This window comes from Tenebrio molitor, chromosome 2 (assembly GCF_963966145.1).
Source record: "Tenebrio molitor chromosome 2, icTenMoli1.1, whole genome shotgun sequence".
NCBI classification, from domain to species: domain Eukaryota; kingdom Metazoa; phylum Arthropoda; class Insecta; order Coleoptera; family Tenebrionidae; genus Tenebrio; species Tenebrio molitor.
This window is the reverse complement of record NC_091047.1, coordinates 24541301-24557801: the sequence shown is the minus strand read 5'-3', so window position 1 is coordinate 24557801 and position 16501 is coordinate 24541301. Positions and strand designations below refer to the sequence as shown.

General features: G+C 40.5%; 4 protein-coding genes across 6 annotated transcripts; 2 read left to right on the top strand and 2 right to left on the bottom strand.

Annotated features, from left to right (window-relative positions):
- The first annotated feature begins 85 nt into the window (after nucleotides 1-85).
- Rpn13 (regulatory particle non-ATPase 13) lies at nucleotides 86-2263 on the top strand. 2 transcript variants are annotated; one of them, XM_069039181.1, is made up of 8 exons: nucleotides 86-218; nucleotides 636-762; nucleotides 809-1035; nucleotides 1089-1294; nucleotides 1346-1635; nucleotides 1692-1843; nucleotides 1891-2122; nucleotides 2190-2263. In XM_069039181.1, the coding sequence occupies exons 2-7, from the start codon at nucleotides 657-659 to the stop codon at nucleotides 2119-2121; spliced, it is 1212 nt and encodes a 403-aa protein (XP_068895282.1). In that variant the 5' UTR covers nucleotides 86-218; nucleotides 636-656; the 3' UTR covers nucleotide 2122; nucleotides 2190-2263. The 2 variants fall into 2 exon arrangements, with proteins under 2 accessions (XP_068895282.1, XP_068895283.1); XM_069039182.1 differs by having other exon boundaries at nucleotides 1891-2128.
- On the bottom strand, nucleotides 2118-3448 carry Ogg1 (8-oxoguanine DNA glycosylase). 2 transcript variants are annotated; one of them, XM_069039190.1, is made up of 3 exons: nucleotides 3119-3448; nucleotides 2265-3060; nucleotides 2118-2207 (listed from the first exon to the last, which is right to left on the bottom strand). In XM_069039190.1, the coding sequence occupies exons 1-3, from the start codon at nucleotides 3199-3201 to the stop codon at nucleotides 2160-2162; spliced, it is 927 nt and encodes a 308-aa protein (XP_068895291.1). In that variant the 5' UTR covers nucleotides 3202-3448; the 3' UTR covers nucleotides 2118-2159. The 2 variants fall into 2 exon arrangements, with proteins under 2 accessions (XP_068895291.1, XP_068895290.1); XM_069039189.1 differs by having other exon boundaries at nucleotides 2141-3060.
- A 166-nt stretch (nucleotides 3449-3614) lies between these two features.
- On the bottom strand, nucleotides 3615-5841 carry LOC138124211 (heat shock protein 70 A1-like). The gene has a single exon (XM_069039169.1). The coding sequence runs from the start codon at nucleotides 5714-5716 to the stop codon at nucleotides 3782-3784; it is 1935 nt and encodes a 644-aa protein (XP_068895270.1). The 5' UTR covers nucleotides 5717-5841; the 3' UTR covers nucleotides 3615-3781.
- An 8246-nt stretch (nucleotides 5842-14087) lies between these two features.
- On the top strand, nucleotides 14088-16361 carry LOC138123237 (heat shock protein 70 A1-like). The gene has a single exon (XM_069037847.1). The coding sequence runs from the start codon at nucleotides 14226-14228 to the stop codon at nucleotides 16158-16160; it is 1935 nt and encodes a 644-aa protein (XP_068893948.1). The 5' UTR covers nucleotides 14088-14225; the 3' UTR covers nucleotides 16161-16361.
- The last annotated feature ends 140 nt before the right edge of the window (nucleotides 16362-16501 follow it).

Genomic DNA, 16501 nt, shown 5'->3' with positions numbered 1-16501 from the left:
CAATTTTACGAATCAGAGATACCGTCGTTATCGCTGCTTGAATGATGTTCGGAAAGTAGACCCGGTCTTGCACCTTTTGACATTTCTGTCACGTCACCCACAGAGAGGGCGCTAATGTCGCTTTGAACTGTCAGTTGTGGTGACGGAGCTGTATTTTCAAAAACGTTTTTTGTCATTTCAAACAAAGTATTTGTTTGAAAAATATAAACTTGCTAAAGGTAAGGTGCATAAAAATTCAATCAGAAACTTCTGTAGATAAGATTTTAAGAACATTTTACAATTTGTTGATATTTTTTCCTACAATCGTGCCTGAATATTAATTAAAATAAGAAACTGTTGTAAATTAGTATCGTAAACAAATATTCAGATAATCCTGGTTTCCATTATAACTGTGTTTAATATTTATAGTCCCGTAAATCTAGCTGAATGTAAAAAAATATATTTAGATTTAATGGAGAAACAGCTGCAAATTACGAGTAAATAAACAATATGTTTGGAAAATTACCTTCTTAGTTAAAGAACAAACAGCCCCCATAGATTTAATTGGAAGAAATAATATACTTTACCCATAAAATTCGGTTGTCATGTTGCCCTAACCTCACTTTTCGTGCACCAAGTGATCACAATTTTTCCAGTTCCACCAACGTCGTCATAAAATGCCTGCAGGAGGTGCATTATTCGGTAGCGCCGCGACCGGCCCCGGTTCCACTGGCGGCAACAAACACCTAGTCGAAGTCCGGGCTGGAAAAATGAATTTGAAAGGTAACAAATACACCCCTTAGGCCCCAAATGAACACATTTTATTTAGGTCGCATGGTGTGCCCTGACAAACGCAAAGGCCTTCTCTACGTCTACCAAAGCGACGACTCTTTAATGCACTTTTGTTGGCAAGACCGAACTACTGGAATTGTGGAAGATGATCTCATTATCTTCCCAGATGATTGTGAGTACATCAAAGTATCACAATGCACCACAGGTCGTGTCTATTTACTGAAATTCAAATCGTCCAATCGGAAATTCTTCTTTTGGTTACAAGTATTGCAAGTCATTTTTACACCTGTATCAGTACTAATCATCAATTGTTGTAGGAACCTCGCACTGACAAAGATGACGATAATTGCAAACGCATCAACGAACTGTTGAACAACCCGTCTAGTGCGGTGCAGTCGTCTCAGTCGCCCGACCAAGACTTACAATCTCTGTTCAATAATATGTCGCAATCTCAGTTGATGCAGCTGTTCGGGAGCGGCGTAGGACAAATGGGAGGGCTGTCGAGTCTTTTGGGGACCATCAGGTGTGACTTGTCTTCATTTTGACGTGTAAATTAGTAAAACTGTGATGTTAGGGGCCCCAATAGTGGAAGCGCTCGCACCAGTACCACTCCCGCGATCACGCATCGCACAACCGTGCCTAGCACTCCTACTACAAACACAACCACAACTACGGTGAGCCAGTCTCCTGTCACGACGACTCCGCAAACCACCAGTGCCCCGACCGCAGCCCCCGGAGCTCCCGCAAGATCGACTACCAATTCGGGACGTACGTCAGACTCGTGTTCGCACAGGATTCAGTTGTCAGACCTGCAAAATTTTCTGCAGGGCATCACCCCCATATCGAGCTCGCAACAACAATCAGGTAAAAAAAAAAAAATCGATTGAGAGGGTTTCAGAGATAATTCTGTTGGTTTTAAGTCGACTTATCTACTGCCCTGAACGCCGACGGTTTGTCGGGGATTTTAAGCAACCCCAATGCCCTCGAAGCCTTGCAGAATCACCTACCGGCAGTCGAAGGAGACCCCCAAGAGGCCCTGCGATCGACAATAAATTCGCCGCAGTTTCAACAAGTAAAGTGATCGAATTAGAGGAGTTTTTGTTATTTCTTGGGTTCTAGGCGGTGTCGCAGTTTTCCAGCGCCCTAGAGTCGGGACAGTTGGGTCCGGTGGTGTCTCAGTTGTCCGTCAATTCGGACGCTGTGGCGGCCGCCACTCAAGGCAACATGCAAGAGTTCATGAAGGCGCTCGAGAAAGACGAAAGCAGCTCGTCGAAAGAGGAGCCAGAGAAGGATAAGAAAGAGGAGAAGAAGGACGACAAAGACGACGATCACAACATGCAACTGGATTAAGGTTGAGGTTTTAATAGAATTCCGAGTTAAAAAATAGTTTAATTTTCGTCATTTTGGAACTTTTTTAGATCAGCACAAAAGAGAACCTGAGACAAATAATTAATTGTATGTTTAAATATCGTAATAAAGGTATTGTAACTCACCGTGTGTGCCCACCCGGCCAGGGGTCCGTACAATTCCCGAAAGTGGTCTCCAATGTCCTTGTAGATTTTTGTTGTAACCGTTTTGCGTTTGGGCAAGCTGTGCATGTAGAATTTTCTTGCGATCTGGTAGACGTGAGTATCGACAGGGATCGACTGTAGGTGGCGCAGCGACATTAAACAAATACAGTCGGATACTTTGGGGCCGATCCCGGTTAAAGTCATCAGTTTGGTCCTCGATTCTTCGTACGGAAGCGTCTTTAATTCTTCGAGCCACCGATCCACACCCTCTTTGGTGATCAATTTGGCTGACTCGCTAATGTATTTGGCTCTGTATCCAAAACCCTCTTTTTTGAGAACACTTTCGACGTCATCTTGGGCCAGCGCTTCAACAGGCGGAAACGAAAAATATACTTGTCCATCTATGTCGCATATTTTTTCTCCAAATAAAAGCGCCAGTTTCTCCACCATGCTCGTGATGCGACTGATGTTATTGTTTGATGAACATATAAATGAGAATATGTTTTCGACGAGATCTTGATTGAGAATGCGAATTCCGTAGAATTGGTTTGCTGCTTTTTTGAATATTGGGTCCTTTGAAGACCACTCAGCAAAATGTTGCTTCAGATCTAGATTCAACTGGAAGTAATTGGCCAACATATTGTTGTAAAACTTCTCATCATTGTCAGAACCATAAACTTGGTAAGAAATCTCCTCGTCATTTTGTTTCAATATCCAGACGTGTTTCTCAAACACACCAATCCATTTTTTATCGCCTTCAAGATCGATGAATTTCCATCTGAGGTTAGGTTATTAAAATATGTACACCATTCTAAATTAATAGTTATGCCACTTACCTAAAACTTTGCCCTCCATTTAGCGTGCCCAACAATTGCAATTGTTCACGTTTACATATTAATCTAAACCATGGTTTAACCATTGCTGTTGAACTGTGTTATTTTAAAGGTTAGGAGTTTCAATACCTTGATCGTGGGTTAGAGAAAGATAAAATGAAAGAAAAGGGTATTAAAACCACATTTCCCAATTAAAATCGAATCGTCAAGTGTAGACTGTGTAGATAATAATGAACTGATTCGTACAAGAGTTAAAATATTTTTCCCGCCGATTCTAACCTATTCACTCACTTGATCACGCTGCCACCTACCAGTCGCAATCGCAACGCAAGATGCAACAAATTACAAATACCACGGGGGCCCACGGCCATCAAGAGACAGATCTGGGAGGCCACGACAAATAAAATTTGAAAATTTTAACTTGTGCATAGTGATGGTGGAAAGGATAATAGGTGAATTATAAAAACTTGTATTCAAAAAGTTATTTATTTTCTTTTACAAAACAATCAGTCTCTATACAGAAATGCATTTATATCACATTACATAAATACATACTAGGTATATGCAGTATATTTTATTTACAACTCTCGACGGCTACCAGGCACTGACCACAGATCTAAGACTAAACACATCAATTTTAATCACATTTCTGTCCAACATTCTTATTTAATCGACTTCTTCGATCGTCGGTCCGGCGTTATTCGGTCCTCCGAAACCGCCAGCCTGTTGTCCGCAACTTCCGGGCATTCCCGCACTTTGTCCTCCTGTTTGAAACAATTTAGCCACTATAGGACCACAAATCGAAGTCAACTGCTTTTGTCTGTCTTCGTATTCTTCTTTCTCCGCCAGAGTATTGGCATCCAACCACTGCAAGCAACCGTCACATTCCCTCGTCAGGGTTTCTTTATCGGAAGGCGACAGTTTGCTTCCTTGCTCCGAAACGGTCTGTTTCAACTGGAAGACGTAAGCCTCCAGCTGATTCCTCGCAGCAATTTTTTGCCTCTGCTTCTCATCCTCTTCTTTATACTGCTCCGCCTCGGCCACCATCCTGTCGATATCTTTCTGAGATAATCTCCCTTTATCGTTCTTGATGGTGATGTTCTTCGAATTACCGGAACTCGTGTCTTTTGCGGAAACGTTGAGTATACCGTTCGCGTCCATGTCGAAAGTAACCTCGATCTTCGGGATTCCGCGAGGCGCCGGTGGGATTCCGGTCAGATCGAAAGTTCCCAGCAAATTGTTGTCTTTGGTCATTGCCCTTTCGCCTTCGAAGACTCGGATGGTGACGGCCGGTTGGTTGTCAGAGTAAGTGGTGAAGATTTGCGTTTGTTTGCACGGGATTCGCGCGTTGCGCTCGATGATCTTCGTCATAACACCTCCAGCCGTCTCGATGCCCAGAGACAGAGGAGCGACGTCGACCAGGAGAACGTCTTGGATCTTCGAGTCGGACTCTCCGTTCAAGACGGCCGCTTGGACGGCGGCACCGTAGGCGACGGCTTCGTCCGGGTTGATGGAGAGATTGAGCGATTTGCCGTTGAAGTAGTTCTGGAGGAGTTGCTGAATCTTGGGTATGCGAGTGGAGCCGCCGACCAAGACGATGTCGTGGATCATTCCCTTGTCCATCTTGGCGTCCGTCAATGCTTTCTCGACGGGTTGCAGGGTGCTTCTGAAGAGGTCGGCGTTGAGTTCTTCGAACCTCGCTCTGCTGATTTTAGTATAGAAATCGATACCGTCGAAGAGGGCGTCGATCTCGAAGGAAGCTTCGGTGCTGGAAGACAACGTGCGCTTGGCCCTTTCGGCCGCGGTCCTCAAGCGACGGAGCGCTCTAGCGTTGGTTCTCAAGTCCTTCTTGTATTTGCGTTTAAACTCGTCCGCCAAGTGGTCGACCAGTCGGTTGTCGAAGTCTTCACCGCCCAAGTGCGTGTCGCCCGCCGTGGCTCTCACTTCGAAGAGCGACCCTTCATCGATGGTCAAAATGGAGACGTCGAAAGTGCCTCCGCCTAGATCGAAGATCAACACGTTTCTCTCGCCCTTCAGATTCTTGTCGAGACCGTAGGCTAGGGCTGCCGCCGTCGGTTCGTTGATGATCCTCATCACGTTCAAACCGGCGATGACGCCGGCGTCCTTCGTAGCTTGTCTTTGAGAGTCGTTGAAGTATGCCGGAACGGTGATGACCGCATCTCTGACCGAAGTTCCCAAGTACGCTTCGGCGGTTTCTTTCATCTTCGTCAACACCATCGAGCTGATTTCTTCGGGTGCAAACTTCTTGATCTCGCCTTTGTAGTCGACTTGAATCTTCGGTTTTCCACCGTCGCTGATGACTTTGAAAGGCCAATGTTTCAAGTCTTGTTGGATCTTGGGATCGTCGTACTTGCGGCCGATTAGACGTTTGGCGTCGAAGACTGTGTTGCTGGGATTCATGGCGACCTGGTTCTTGGCGGCGTCTCCGAGGAGGCGCTCCGTGTCGGTGAAGGCGACATAGCTGGGGGTGGTTCTGTTACCTTGGTCGTTGGCGATGATCTCGACCTTGCCGTGCTGCCAGACCCCGACGCAGGAGTAGGTCGTGCCCAGGTCGATACCGATTGCTGGAGACTTCACCATTGCTCTTCTCTTTTTCAACTTTTATTTGAGAAAAAATTCACTTGAATTCACTTTACTCAAACTGATTTTAACTTTGCTTGGTTCACCTCTTTTCGCTTTGCTGTTCGTTAGCTCGTTTTCAAATGACTGAAGTGCCGCGTTATCTGCGAGACTTATATACGAACGCGCAAATCCGTCCCGAACATTCTCGAACCGTCTCGAAAGTTATCAGTAAGACACGAAATCTCTCGAATAATCTACCCTTTTAAAACAATTCATTAAACAATAAAGCTTTATTTCAATCAATTTCGTCTTTTACTCTTTTTTTAAATCAAGTTTAAGAAGAACAAAATCATCGTCCGTTCGATACTATCGGAGGTGTTTTTCTTGAACATTTTCTTCCTATTTGACGACTTTATTCGTGGTTTATTTACAAATTACAAATTCTGATAGGTACTGATAAATGAGATGATTTAAAAATTTTGATAACTACATATTTGATAAAAATTATTTAGTTTTACGCTGCATAAAGTAAATTAAACGAGAATCTTCTCGAACATTCTGTCTTCACTGTGGTCGGGAGGTACATAAATAAATATTGATTTCAACAGAATTTTTTTTTGGAATATCATTAAGACACCACGTTTAAAATAACCGAAATGATCTCGTATTCAGAAAATTATGAGTACCCAGTATATTACATAATTTACCAAATAACTGTAACAGTAATAGAATAAAATAAACGTTTAATTTTACTGAAATAATTTAATTTTTACTTTTGCACATTACAATTCATTGTTTCTTTAATTTTAATAAATATCTATTGAAATTTGTTTTTTGATGTTGGTGAGTGACCTGTTTTTCTTTTTTCGATAAAAAAATGTTTCTTATTAAAACAATTGGTGTGATTCTGTTTTAAAATTTACCAACATTGCTATATAACAAGGTTGTAGTTGCTATGATATGAAGCTGTTGATTATGGTTTGATCTATGCAAAATCAATGTTGTTCAATAACAATATTGCTAAATTTTGAAACAGAATTGCACCAATTATATCTTTATTAAAACAATCTTACTTGTTTAAATAAATGAAATTATGTTTTATCTAGATCAGATCAGTGGTTCCAAAAAACTGTTCAATTTTCACAACATTTGATAATTGAAAATGTTGTATTTTTAGTCAAAATTTGTATTGGCATACTGAGAACAATCAATTTATTTGTTTGCTTTTGTAACGTTTCAAACATGAAGAAAAACATTTTTTAATTTCATATAATACATATAACAAGAAAAGAAAAACAACATTTATTTATTAATCTAATCATGAAATAATTTATTTGCGAGAGAAATGTAAATTTGTACATAATCATTTTTAAATAAAACACTCCGAATTATTTGTGTAAGATTCTTAACATACATTATTTTGATTTAGCACCTTTCTTTCTCACAATTATTGATTGACGCACAAAAAAGAAATCTAGAACAAACCCTAAACATGTCACTTCACTACATCGAATGTTCTGGACTGTTATTAATGGAAACGGGTTGCGCGAAAATTCTAGAATCTAGTTTCTAGACTCTAGAGGAACGTAACGAATACAATGTTACTTTCAACCAATTTCTAATGTCTGTTTCATTTTATCTGTTTCGTTATTAAAGTCCTTAAGAAATACCTACATATTGTTAATTTTTCATCATAATAAAGCTATTTATTTATTGAATGCATAAACAAGTCATAAAAACATTTGATCCTTCAAATAACGTTTTTCTCGCACTATAAATTCACAGTAATACATTTAACAAGTTTTATTGATTTATTTATTCACAACCCGTAATGAATGTACAATTATACTGATTTCATATATATGTATTAAGGGACTCATAAGACTCTAGGGTTTTATCATTTATAAGACACTTAAGAAAAATTAGAAGGAATTAATTTAATAATTTATTAACATTAACGTTAATATTAACAGGCATAATACTTGATTATATATTGTTTTAGTAATTTTATATTCCCATTTGCGACATTCTTCGATTTGATGAGATTCACGCAAAACGTATTTGGAGATGGATTATCAACAATTTCTCCTCTATTCTAGAAGTTTTCTTCCTTCAGTGACAGTGGACAATTTCCATCCACCACAACCTTCTACATCAATATCTTTATCTTTCTTAACATTTAAAAAACATATTTTCCATTGTTGCTGTTACACAACTTTTTCCTCTTCAATTACTATTAAACTCCGAATTCTTTTTCGTAGGGACCCATAGACTTTACCGATAACAAATAAAAAAATATTTACTGAGCTTCTTCGGTGATTTTTACTCTTTCAGACAAATTTTATACGATTCGATAAACAATAAACCAGCAACTCGCCATATTATAAATAAGATTTTTAGAGATCATAATGAAATTAATAAAGTTTTATAACAAATATATATTTTTTAACGTCCGTCAAAAAAAGTGCAAGTTTTTTCATTCGTTTGCGTTCATAAAATATGTGATTTTTGAATCGGTCAAGAAGCGTTAAAAAAAGTGCCATAGCGGTTCATTCTTGCACGCATTTTGCGTTAAAAAAAGTGCCATAGCGTGTCATTTTTTAAAGCAATTACAAAATTTTTCATTCATAATTAGTAATTTTTTTAACGAGTTCGTATGTAAATTGGGATTTTTTGGCATGAGTGGGCCAATTTAAAACGCGAGTAAAATGAGCGTTTAAAGGTCCACGGGTTTTTGAGTGTCGAAATAGTAGTTTATTTGACGAGTTTCACTCGTTTCACTCGCGTTTTAAAATGGCCCACGCGTGCCAAAAAAGGCCCAATTTACACACGAACGAGTTGAATAGGTTTTTTTTGTTCGACGAGCCCCTTAAAGGCTCCAAATCGCTTAAAACCTTAAAAATTAGCTTGACGTGTCGTTTTGACAAGTGGTGACATTTATCAAAATCCGTTCACATAGGAGAAAATTCTCAAATTCTGACAGTGTCGAACAAAAAAAGTTTATATCCAAACTTACGGGCACCAAAAAAATTTTCTATGCAACTCGTTAGTAAAGTACATATCTTTTTTTTACTCGGCGGATTTGCCCACTCGCTTCGCTCGAGAGGCAAATTTTCCTTCTCGTAAAAAAAATTATTACTTTACTCATTTGTTGCATAAATAACTATTTAAATATCACCATTAAATAAATCATCGCCCAATAAACTCATAATTAGGAAACATCTACACATTTTAATACATACAGGGTCTTTCACAACTCGCGCCCTAGAGAAAAAGGGTACCTGCCGACAACAATCAGTTGTCAAAAAATAGAAACAAAGAATTTACTACTGCTTTCATAACTGAATTACAAGACTTGTAAGTCTACCAATCCCAGAAGGGCATCTCGAGGTGTGATGTTATTTCAACCAAATAAAGCCAGGTGCTAGGTTTCAAAAATAACACCATCAGCTACAAAAAATGTTTGGATTACTGTAATTTTGATACTATTAGATTTGACTTTTCATTCTCAACAAATTTAGGTTAACCATCTGAAATGTTAGAGCTGTCATTACATTGCAAATTCAGATGTCCACTGCTTAAGCAAAGCCTATGGGCGATTCTAGGAGATGCTTGGAGTGTAGCGACTTTCCGGACCTGAGCTGAGCCACCAGTGTCGGATCGCGGATCTGACAATAAATCGGTTACAGAGGCTCTGATGCGCAAATGCAGACCGAACATCGCCGACGCCGACCTCGATCACATCGAGGAAGTCGAGCACGAAATTCACGAAATTCTTTCGGAACCGAACGACACCCCCATTACACCCACCTCACCGGAAGAGGTCCGCGAAATCATCGGATCACTAAAGGTGAAAAAAGCACCCGGACCAGACCACATCCCCAACACCGCGTTGAAACTATTGCCGGATAAAGTTGTCGTCGCTTTGACCGCAATATGCAACGCCAGCCTGCGACTCTGCCACTTTCCCTCCCGATGGAAAAGAGCAAACGTGATTTTCATCCCCAAGCCCGGGAAAGATCCGAAATTTCCCCAAAATTATCGCCCCATCAGTCTTCTCTCGAACGTCGGTAAAATCGTCGAAAAAGTTATTCTGACCCGGCTGGTCAAAATGGCTAACGACAACGCCGCGATTCCTGATGAACAATTCGGGTTCCGCCCCAAACACTCCACCGCGGACCAATTAATTCATGTCACCGAATTCATATCTCACGGTATGAATCAAAACAAATCAACCGGCGCGATCTTTCTCGACGTGGCCAAAGCCTTCGACACCGTCTGGCACGATGGACTTGTTTATAAGCTCCACACGCCAGGCCTACCGTTGGCGATGGTCAAACTCATCAATTCGTTCCTCCAAAACCGCGTTTTTCACGCGAAAATCGGACACGCACTCTCGACGGAACGCGCAATCGAAGCAGGCGTCCCACAAGGTTCGGTGCTCTCGCCGACCTTGTACGCAATTTTTACTGCTGACATCCCCAAACCCGACGGAACAAAACTCGCGTTGTATGCAGACGACACTGCAATCCTCACGCGCTCGGGGTCTCCCGAACTCGCGACGCAACGGCTCCAAAACGCTGTTGAAAGCCTGGAAGCGTGGTTCCGCCTATGGCGGATCGACGTAAATCCAGAAAAGAGCAGTGCGATTCTGTTCACCCGGCGGCTTCACCGCCCGGCCGGCCGAATTGTCATGTTCAACCGCGTCATCCCGTGGAAAACCGAGGTCAAATATCTCGGAATCAAATTCGACAATCACCTCCGATTCAACGCTCAAGTCGAGCACGCGAAAACTCGCGCCCAGGCTGTTCGTGGAAAGCTTAATTCGCTGGTTTGCCGGCGAAGCAAGCTGTCCACAAAGAACAAAATAACGATCTACCGAACGATAATCAGACCGGCAATGTTGTACAGCGTCGCGGTCTGGGGTAACGTGGCCCACACGCAACTCCAGAAACTGCAAGTCGTACAGAACAAATTCCTCCGGGCCGCCTTCAGCGCGCCTTGGTACGTCAGAAACGCTCAACTCCATCGGGAAGCAAACCTTCCTACCATCAGGGAGTACCGGCAAGATGTTGCAGGGAAATTCTTTGAGAATGCGGCTAACCACCCAAACCCCCTCGTGCGCGAAGCCGTCAACTACGACGAAAATGTAGCATACCGCTATCCACGGCCAAAATGTGTGCTCCTCCGACAGGACTGAAGTGTCATCACCACTTCCTGTCTCTCGCGAAGTTTTTTCCGATGTTTTTATTACAGATCTCCGCGGACAAGCGCAGCTCTGTAACAATTAATAATCAAACATTTCCGAGTATGTTTCAGATTCCATGCCAGGGCCGACTCCAGTTCCAGAGGACCAGGTAATGTGTAATTCAAACCGGGTTAATTTTTATAGTTTCTTCTATATCGATTTTCTCAAGCGTTCCCCCATTTCTTCTTCGGCTCCGACGAGGGGTTTTTTTCTGTGGTTTTTTGACCTCGTTGTAACGCACAAGCGGGAGCATTCCGTCGACGTCTAAAAGTCGGTCCACGGCCGCACCCCCCCCCCCCACTCGCGCGCGTTTTTTGTATTTCTCAAAATTTTTCCCCACCGTACTCCCGACCTGCTGGATTCGCAACTGGAGGCCGATCAGCTAGGGGGTACGGTAACCCGATACTTGACAAGTCTGTTGATCAGCCCTACCAATCAATGTGTAGGCGCCTGCTATTCAGATCGGAGAAAGATGAGTCTCGGACTCGCACTCCTAAAGGTCAGACAGTTTATTTATTTATTTATGATGCGCAAAACCCAGCCATGATTTTTGGCTGGTATGACCAGGTCGGCCGCGCTCTCAAGTTTTGTCTTGGATGGGTCGCGGGCCTCGGACTCGTGGGGTAGTGGTTGATGCTTGATAGTCGCAATTAAATGGCATTCTAGGTCATTTCAGTTATTATTACAATGTATTGTAGCAAAAAATAAAAAAAATGTGTTGCAAACGAAAAAATAATTGTTATTTCTGCCCGGAAAACGTTTTTTAAATTTTCTAAATAATCAGCGGCTGAATACATGATTGTAACCAAATAAACAAAGGTTTTGGCTTTTTTTATTACAAATTTTATTTGACAGTGACATCTTTCAAAAACAACTCCAATCGCCCAAATATTTTAAAGATGTTTTTTCTTAAATGAAATCCTAGCAACGTAAAATTACGGCAAATACACCTTGGAGGTGTAGATCTCTGATTGGTTAACTTTAAGTTGTCTTTTCTCGAATATCTTTTAAGTTAGATTTTTTTTCTTCAAAATTACTCGTCCAAATGCGATCTCTTGTTTCCTCTTTTTCTCTAGGGCGCGAGTTGTGAAAGACCCTGTATAATTAAGCTATTCGAAACAAATAACAGATTTGTTTATTTAAACATATTGTGTATGATTAAAGAAAAAAACGACAGATTAAAAAAAATGTCCTGTATGTTATGTAGAATTAAACGTTTGTTTTATTTTATTTTATTACATACCTACTGTCAAAATTACATATTTTCAATTATGTACATGTACAGCCCAAAGATTTTCAATAATGATTAAATTGATTCCTTCTAATTTTTCTTAAGTGTCTTATAAATGATAAAACCCTAGAGTCTTATGAGTCCCTTAATACATATATATGAAATCAGTATAATTGTACATTCATTACGGGTTGTGAATAAATAAATCAATAAAACTTGTTAAATGTATTACTGTGAATTTATAGTGCGAGAAAAACGTTATTTGAAGGATCAAATGTTTTTATGACTTGTTTATGCATTCAATAAATAAATAGCTTTATTATGATGAAAAATTAACAATATGTAGGTATTTCTTAAGGACTTTAATAACGAAACAGATAAAATGAAACAGACATTAGAAATTGGTTGAAAGTAACATTGTATTCGTTACGTTCCTCTAGAGTCTAGAAACTAGATTCTAGAATTTTCGCGCAACCCGTTTCCATTAATAACAGTCCAGAACATTCGATGTAGTGAAGTGACATGTTTAGGGTTTGTTCTAGATTTCTTTTTTGTGCGTCAATCAATAATTGTGAGAAAGAAAGGTGCTAAATCAAAATAATGTATGTTAAGAATCTTACACAAATAATTCGGAGTGTTTTATTTAAAAATGATTATGTACAAATTTACATTTCTCTCGCAAATAAATTATTTCATGATTAGATTAATAAATAAATGTTGTTTTTCTTTTCTTGTTATATGTATTATATGAAATTAAAAAATGTTTTTCTTCATGTTTGAAACGTTACAAAAGCAAACAAATAAATTGATTGTTCTCAGTATGCCAATACAAATTTTGACTAAAAATACAACATTTTCAATTATCAAATGTTGTGAAAATTGAACAGTTTTTTGGAGCCACTGAAAGTACAATTGTCTATTTTATAAAAAATTAATTTAAACACGATACTAATCTAGATAAAACATAATTTCATTTATTTAAACAAGTAAGATTGTTTTAATAAAGATATAATTGGTGCAATTCTGTTTCAAAATTTAGCAATATTGTTATTGAACAACATTGATTTTGCATAGATCAAACCATAATCAACAGCTTCATATCATAGCAACTACAACCTTGTTATATAGCAATGTTGGTAAATTTTAAAACAGAATCACACCAATTGTCTTAATAAGAAACATTTTTCTGTCGAAAAAAGAAAAACAGGTCACTCACCAACATCAAAAAACAAATTTCAATAGATATTTATTAAAATTAAAGAAACAATGAATTGTAATGTGCAAAAGTAAAAATTAAATTATTTCAGTAAAATTAAACGTTTATTTTATTCTATTACTGTTACAGTTATTTGGTAAATTATGTAATATACTGGGTACTCATAATTTTCTGAATACGAGATCATTTCGGTTATTTTAAACGTGGTGTCTTAATGATATTCCAAAAAAAAATTCTGTTGAAATCAATATTTATTTATGTACCTCCCGACCACAGTGAAGACAGAATGTTCGAGAAGATTCTCGTTTAATTTACTTTATGCAGCGTAAAACTAAATAATTTGTAATATGTTATCAAAATTTTTAAATCATCTCATTTATCAGTACCTATCAGAATTTGTAATTTGTAAATAAACCACGAATAAAGTCGTCAAATAGGAAGAAAATGTTCAAGAAAAACACCTCCGATAGTAATTCCTAATTTTTATCGAACGGACGATGATTTTGTTCTTCTTAAACTTGATTTAAAAAAAGAGTAAAAGACGAAATTGATTGAAATAAAGCTTTATTGTTTAATGAATTGTTTTAAAAGGGTAGAATATTCGAGAGATTTCGTGTCTTACTGATAACTTTCGAGACGGTTCGAGAATGTTCGGGACGGATTTGCGCGTTCGTATATAAGTTTCGCAGATAACCCGGCACTTCAGTCATTTGAAAACGAGCCAACGAACAGTAAAGCGAAAAGAGGTGAACCAAGCAAAGTTAAAATCAGTTTGAGTAAAGTGAATTCAAGTGAATTTTTTCTCAAATAAAAGTTGAAAAAGAGAAGAGCAATGGTGAAGTCTCCAGCAATCGGTATCGACCTGGGCACGACCTACTCCTGCGTCGGGGTCTGGCAGCACGGCAAGGTCGAGATCATCGCCAACGACCAAGGTAACAGAACCACCCCCAGCTATGTCGCCTTCACCGACACGGAGCGCCTCCTCGGAGACGCCGCCAAGAACCAGGTCGCCATGAATCCCAGCAACACAGTCTTCGACGCCAAACGTCTAATCGGCCGCAAGTACGACGATCCCAAGATCCAACAAGACGTGAAACATTGGCCTTTCAAAGTCATCAGCGACGGTGGAAAACCGAAGATTCAAGTCGACTACAAAGGCGAGATCAAGAAGTTTGCACCCGAAGAAATCAGCTCGATGGTGTTGACGAAGATGAAAGAAACCGCCGAAGCGTACTTGGGAACTTCGGTCAGAGATGCGGTCATCACCGTTCCGGCATACTTCAACGACTCTCAAAGACAAGCTACGAAGGACGCCGGCGTCATCGCCGGTTTGAACGTGATGAGGATCATCAACGAACCGACGGCGGCAGCCCTAGCCTACGGTCTGGACAAGAATCTGAAGGGCGAGAGAAACGTGTTGATCTTCGATCTAGGCGGAGGCACTTTCGACGTCTCCATTTTGACCATCGACGAAGGGTCGCTCTTCGAAGTGAGAGCCACGGCGGGCGACACGCACTTGGGCGGTGAAGACTTCGACAACCGACTGGTCGACCACTTGGCGGACGAGTTTAAACGCAAATACAAGAAGGACTTGAGAACCAACGCTAGAGCGCTCCGTCGCTTGAGGACCGCGGCCGAAAGGGCCAAGCGCACGTTGTCTTCCAGCACCGAAGCTTCCTTCGAGATCGACGCCCTTTTCGACGGTATCGATTTCTATACTAAAATCAGCAGAGCGAGGTTCGAAGAACTCAACGCCGACCTCTTCAGAAGCACCCTGCAACCCGTCGAGAAAGCATTAACGGACGCCAAGATGGACAAGGGGATGATCCACGACATCGTCTTGGTCGGCGGCTCCACTCGCATACCCAAGATTCAGCAACTTCTCCAGAACTACTTCAACGGCAAATCGCTCAATCTCTCCATCAACCCGGACGAAGCCGTCGCCTACGGTGCCGCCGTCCAAGCGGCCGTCTTGAACGGAGAGTCCGACTCGAAGATCCAAGACGTTCTCCTGGTCGACGTCGCCCCTCTGTCTCTGGGCATCGAGACGGCTGGAGGTGTTATGACGAAGATCATCGAGCGCAACGCGCGAATCCCGTGCAAACAAACGCAAATCTTCACCACTTACTCTGACAACCAACCCGCCGTCACCATCCGAGTTTTCGAAGGTGAAAGGGCAATGACCAAAGACAACAATTTACTGGGAACTTTCGATCTGACCGGAATCCCACCGGCGCCTCGCGGAATCCCGAAGATCGAGGTTACTTTCGACATGGACGCGAACGGTATACTCAACGTTTCCGCAAAAGACACGAGTTCCGGTAATTCGAAGAACATCACCATCAAGAACGATAAAGGGAGATTATCTCAGAAAGATATCGATAGGATGGTGTATGAAGCGGAGCAGTATAAAGAAGAGGATGAAAAGCAGAGGCAAAAAATTGCTGCGAGGAATCAGCTGGAGGCTTACGTCTTCCAGTTGAAACAGACCGTTTCGGAGCAAGGAAGCAAACTGTCGCCTTCCGATAAAGAAACCCTGACGAGGGAATGTGACGGTTGCTTGCAGTGGTTGGATGCCAATACTCTGGCGGAGAAAGAAGAATACGAAGACAGACAAAAGCAGTTGACTTCGATTTGTGGTCCTATAGTGGCTAAATTGTTTCAAACAGGAGGACAAAGTGCGGGAATGCCCGGAAGTTGCGGACAACAGGCTGGCGGTTTCGGAGGACCGAATAACGCCGGACCGACGATCGAAGAAGTCGATTAAATAAGAATGTTGGACAGAAATGTGCTTAGTCTTAGATCTGTGGTCAGGGGCTGGTAGTCGTAAGGAGTTGTGATGTATACCTCTTGCATATACTTAATAGCTAATAGTATTTATGTTTGTGATAATCTGATAATTCATTTTTGTACAAAGACTGATTCTTTTGTATTGTTTTAGTAGGAAATAAATTATTTTTTTTTTTAATTTAGTGTTTTATTCACATAATATTTAAAAAATTAAGTAAGTATGTATTTATTATAAATGAAATTGTTTAATAATTTACAAAGTAATCAAACATGTATTATTGATATGTTTATTTTTATTATAAATAAAAAGTTAGTAAA

What these genes read in the sequence shown, in the direction of transcription:
- LOC138124211 (XM_069039169.1), bottom strand. Translation starts at nt 5,716, where the DNA reads ATGGTGAAGTCTCCAGCAATCGGTATCGACCTGGGCACGACCTACTCC.
- Rpn13 (XM_069039181.1), top strand. Translation starts at nt 657, where the DNA reads ATGCCTGCAGGAGGTGCATTATTCGGTAGCGCCGCGACCGGCCCCGGT. An exon ending in AATTCTTCTTTTGGTTACAA is followed by an intron (nt 1,036 to 1,088) that starts GTATTGCAAGTC and finishes CAATTGTTGTAG; the next exon opens with GAACCTCGCACTGACAAAGA. An exon ending in AGTCTTTTGGGGACCATCAG is followed by an intron (nt 1,295 to 1,345) that starts GTGTGACTTGTC and finishes CTGTGATGTTAG; the next exon opens with GGGCCCCAATAGTGGAAGCG.
- LOC138123237 (XM_069037847.1), top strand. Translation starts at nt 14,226, where the DNA reads ATGGTGAAGTCTCCAGCAATCGGTATCGACCTGGGCACGACCTACTCC.
- Ogg1 (XM_069039189.1), bottom strand. Translation starts at nt 3,201, where the DNA reads ATGGTTAAACCATGGTTTAGATTAATATGTAAACGTGAACAATTGCAA. An exon ending in AATGGAGGGCAAAGTTTTAG is followed by an intron (nt 3,061 to 3,118) that starts GTAAGTGGCATA and finishes ACCTAACCTCAG; the next exon opens with ATGGAAATTCATCGATCTTG.